Source organism: Austrofundulus limnaeus, unplaced genomic scaffold, assembly GCF_001266775.1.
Source record: "Austrofundulus limnaeus strain Quisiro unplaced genomic scaffold, Austrofundulus_limnaeus-1.0 Scaffold582, whole genome shotgun sequence".
NCBI lineage: Eukaryota > Metazoa > Chordata > Actinopteri > Cyprinodontiformes > Rivulidae > Austrofundulus > Austrofundulus limnaeus.
In genome coordinates this window covers 95310-99137 of record NW_013952984.1, presented here as the reverse complement: position 1 = coordinate 99137, position 3828 = coordinate 95310, and the positions used below count along the sequence as shown (strand labels likewise).

Genomic DNA, 3828 nt, shown 5'->3' with positions numbered 1-3828 from the left:
TGGAAACCCTTCTAACATACAAAGTTCTTACCAACCAAGCTCCATCATATATTAAACATCTTATTGTTCCATACTTTCCGGATGGGAGACTGTGATGAAGTGATTCAACACAATCTGCTGCTTTCTTCTTTACATTGTTCTTTTTATGTACAGTGTCCTGAGACAACGTATGTTGTAACTTAGAGTTATATAAATTAACTGAACTGAATTGAATTGAATTGAATTGAATTGAACTGAACTGAATTGAATTGAATTGAATTGAATTGAACTGAATTGAATTTAATTGAATTGAATTGAACAGACAATATGAGTCACATGTTGCCATGTTGCTCTCTAAAGGCTTCTCATTGACATTCCACAGCTGTATTTGTGTTCATATATTATGTAGGGGTAACCCTGGTGAAATATTCATTTCTATTTTTTGTCTTTGATTTGCTTTTACACTTATAAGAAGAAATTCATTTTAAAGTTTGTTTCTATTTTCTTTAAGTGAATGGAACAATATGTTCTATATATATTTCATTTAATCTTTTAAAAGAGGTTATAATCAATATATCATTACTCAAAGTTTTATTGAATTAATCTTTGCATATCTCTTTATTCCAGAGTTTAACACTGTGAAGAAAAATAGAGTTGAAATGTGTTTTAATGTTTTTTCTTAGTACTGGTTTATTAATCATGGTTTTATCATTTTTTAAATTGATTTAATGATTAATTATAATGTACTATTAATCCATTGGTGCAAAGGTGTGATTTATAACCTTAGGTGAAGTGATTTCTAAGTCCACCAGTTTAGTCTGCTTTGCTCAGACTCCAAGGTTTTTGCTGATAACAACTCGCAGCTGGCCGCGCCAAGTGTGAGAAAGAGACATTATTGTCTTTCTCACCTCTCTTTTTTTCCCTCCTCTCAAGAAACTAATTTTCTATTCTCACGGTTAACAGTCAGTTGTTCGTGTTTGTCCGTCGGAGCGAATGGTTCTATCTGGGTCTCTCTGAGTGCGTGCCCGTGCAGGCACCTGCCTGTGGATGGTCTGGATGTCAATGCTACTATGTCGGCCATGTCTGAAGACATCAAAAAGGTAGAACAAAGTGTTTGCTGAGATGGGTCGCCGAGGTGAAGTCTAGCCCGGAGATGTCTCGTGCTGTGACATGCTGTTTGCTGGTCTGGTCTAATTTAAAGAACAAGTGCTAAATCACTAATTTCTTTTCCTCCTATTCCTTAAAGCTTAAACTTTTATCTTTATTCTCTYATTTACTTAAAACTTAGTYAAGYAGCGTGCCAGTAAAGTTACAACACCTGGAACTTACTGTTTTTGTCAACTCTGAGTTGAAGTTCATGTGTCGAAAATATAACTTGTGTCATTTATTCATATAATATTTTTAATAAGTGTTTGTATGTTTAATCCTGTTCATATATCTAAAAATAAATTACTTTATTTTGGAAATACGTTCAGGTCACAAGTTTTCATTTCACTTTCATGATCAGAGTTGATATCTTGTCATTTCACTTTGATTTCATAACGCAAAGATCCTGCGTGAGATATTACTTTGTGAGATTGAGCTGGTATTAATTTCATAGAGTGAGTTCTTACAATTATCAATATATTGTCACCTGGTGGATCAGTGACACACATACAGTATGAACGAAATGTGTGACAGCTTACACCCTCAGCTGTTAGTGCTACTAAAATTAGCCTATAAATTTAGCAAGTGCTAATCCACAAATAATTTTTAAAATTAGGAAAAGCTGTAAAGCACTAATTAGGAAATTAGCTCCCCTATTAGTGCTTTAGTGGAACTGTGCCCACGACTGATAACTGATCACAGTCCTCCTGACACTTAACAGCATACACAATATTACTCTGTTTTTGCCGGGGAACTGGATCTTTGGGGTGAACTAATCTTTGTCGTAATGTGTTTTGGGGTTTGAAAGCCACTGGGACGTCATGTTTAGAGAATAAACATYTCAGTTTCTCTCAAACTCCAGCAACATCAGAGGACCTACTTAGATTTTTTTATTAATAATATTTTGTTCTATAACTTTTACATTCTCAACACATTTGTTTACTTTTTGCAGACTTCAGGAAAACATTTCAGGGACCTTGCTATCAATGCTCACAATTTTATTTTTAATTTAATTTAATTAGATTTTTTATTTAGAAATTTAATAATTTCAATAAAACAAAATACAATAGAAGAAAAGTTATTTTCCTTTGTATAGCTTATCAGACATTCTTTCAGTACATCCATACTTTACCTTGTGTTGATTTCAGATGGCCTCTTAAAACACATTTATACTAAGTAGCTTTTAGTAAAAGGTAATAAAAGGCTTTTAATAAATTTTAAAATATTAAAAATTTATTTCATTTTATGTCTTTCATTTTATGCATTATTTTTATTGTATTTGCCCTGATGCATCTCAGTAATCCAGGTAGAAATAAATCAATTGTATTTTGATTTATTGTATTTGTTTTATTTTTTGTTTTCATGTGGTTTACTGTGTTTTTACTGTTTCATATTTTGTGTTTAGTTTTGGAGGAATTTGTAAATGTTTTTAAATTTTTAAATATGCTTTTTGATTACCATATTTATTCATGTATAATAGATCATCATTTTTTGAGCTTACAAAGTGTAAAAATCTAATTAAAAATAGCCTCTGTCCACACACTTTATGAACAATTTTTAGGGTTAAATTTCTATTATTATACATGAATAAATACAGTAAATTAAATTTGACAGCAGGCTTCATGCAAAATAAATTGCATTTCATGCACATTTGTTTATTTGTAGTGAAAACCTTTTTAAGTCTATGAGACTTTATGCCAATTTTTAGTATAAACCTATTTTTTTGTTAGTTTTACCAGTTTGATTGTTATTAAAGCCAGATTTTCATGGTTAAAGGGTCGTTTGTGCTACATTCTGTTGTCATATCTATTGTCTGCTTTTGTGTAACTTACAGTGACTTAATCAGCAGAGTGAGTTTGGGTTTTTGAGATGTGTCGTACTCTGGTTTGACCTCCACATTAAGCGTAGTGACATCAGGAGGAGGTGGGATGTTATAGTGAAGAGTAATCTGTGAAACAAGAAACCACACAACAATCAAATAAAACTGGTTTTGGTTTGAAACAGGAGTGAACGGTACTCTTTCAGGTGGCACTGTCACTGACCTGAACAGAGGCACATCCAGTGCCCTTCACCTCCAGACTGTACTCTCCTGTTGTGTCCTGCAGCATCTTCTCCTGGTAGAGCAGTTTGTTGTCCTGATTCACATCAAACTTCAGCTCTCCACTGGGAGACTGAACTGTCACTGTGCTTGAACCTTCTGGACTGAAAACTCGACTTGAGTAGAGAGACAGAGCCTGGAGCGCCACCACCGTGTCCTGCAACACACCAAGCAGATGTTGTTTAACTGTGAGTAGATGTGTGTTACACACAACACTATGAGTGTTTGTAGAAAAACAAAACCAGTAGGGTCGACCAGGTGACAGGCCAGACAATGAGTAATTCAAAATGGTCAGGAAAAAAAAATCAAGGAACTTTGGGTCCCTTGCCCGGAGGAGGGTTTCCAAGGCCCACCCAGGAGCCAGGCCTGTGGAAGGGGCTCACGGACAAGTGCCTACTGACCAATCTCTACCCATGGGGCCCTGATACTCAGCCCAAATGAGCAACATGGGTTTGCCTTCCTGTGGGCCCACCATCTGCATTACAGGCCATACGAGCCATGTGCATGATGCCAAGAACAGCAGTGAAAGGCAGGGACCATGTATGTGGTGCTGTTTGTAAAGTTACACAGTCAAAAATTACCAACAATATTTTTGTTTTATTTAG

General features: G+C 35.0%; 1 protein-coding gene across 1 annotated transcript in view; it reads right to left on the bottom strand.

The window, feature by feature from the left end:
• LOC106530959 (alpha-2-macroglobulin) overlaps window positions 1-3828 on the bottom strand; it is a 61288-nt gene that overhangs the window by 8002 nt on the left and 49458 nt on the right. Inside the window, exons 31-32 of the mRNA XM_014026695.1 lie at window positions 3168-3380; window positions 2958-3073 (exon numbers count right to left, since the gene is read on the bottom strand). Coding sequence (XP_013882149.1) covers window positions 2958-3073; window positions 3168-3380 — 329 coding nt within the window. The remainder of the gene's footprint in view (window positions 1-2957; window positions 3074-3167; window positions 3381-3828) is intronic.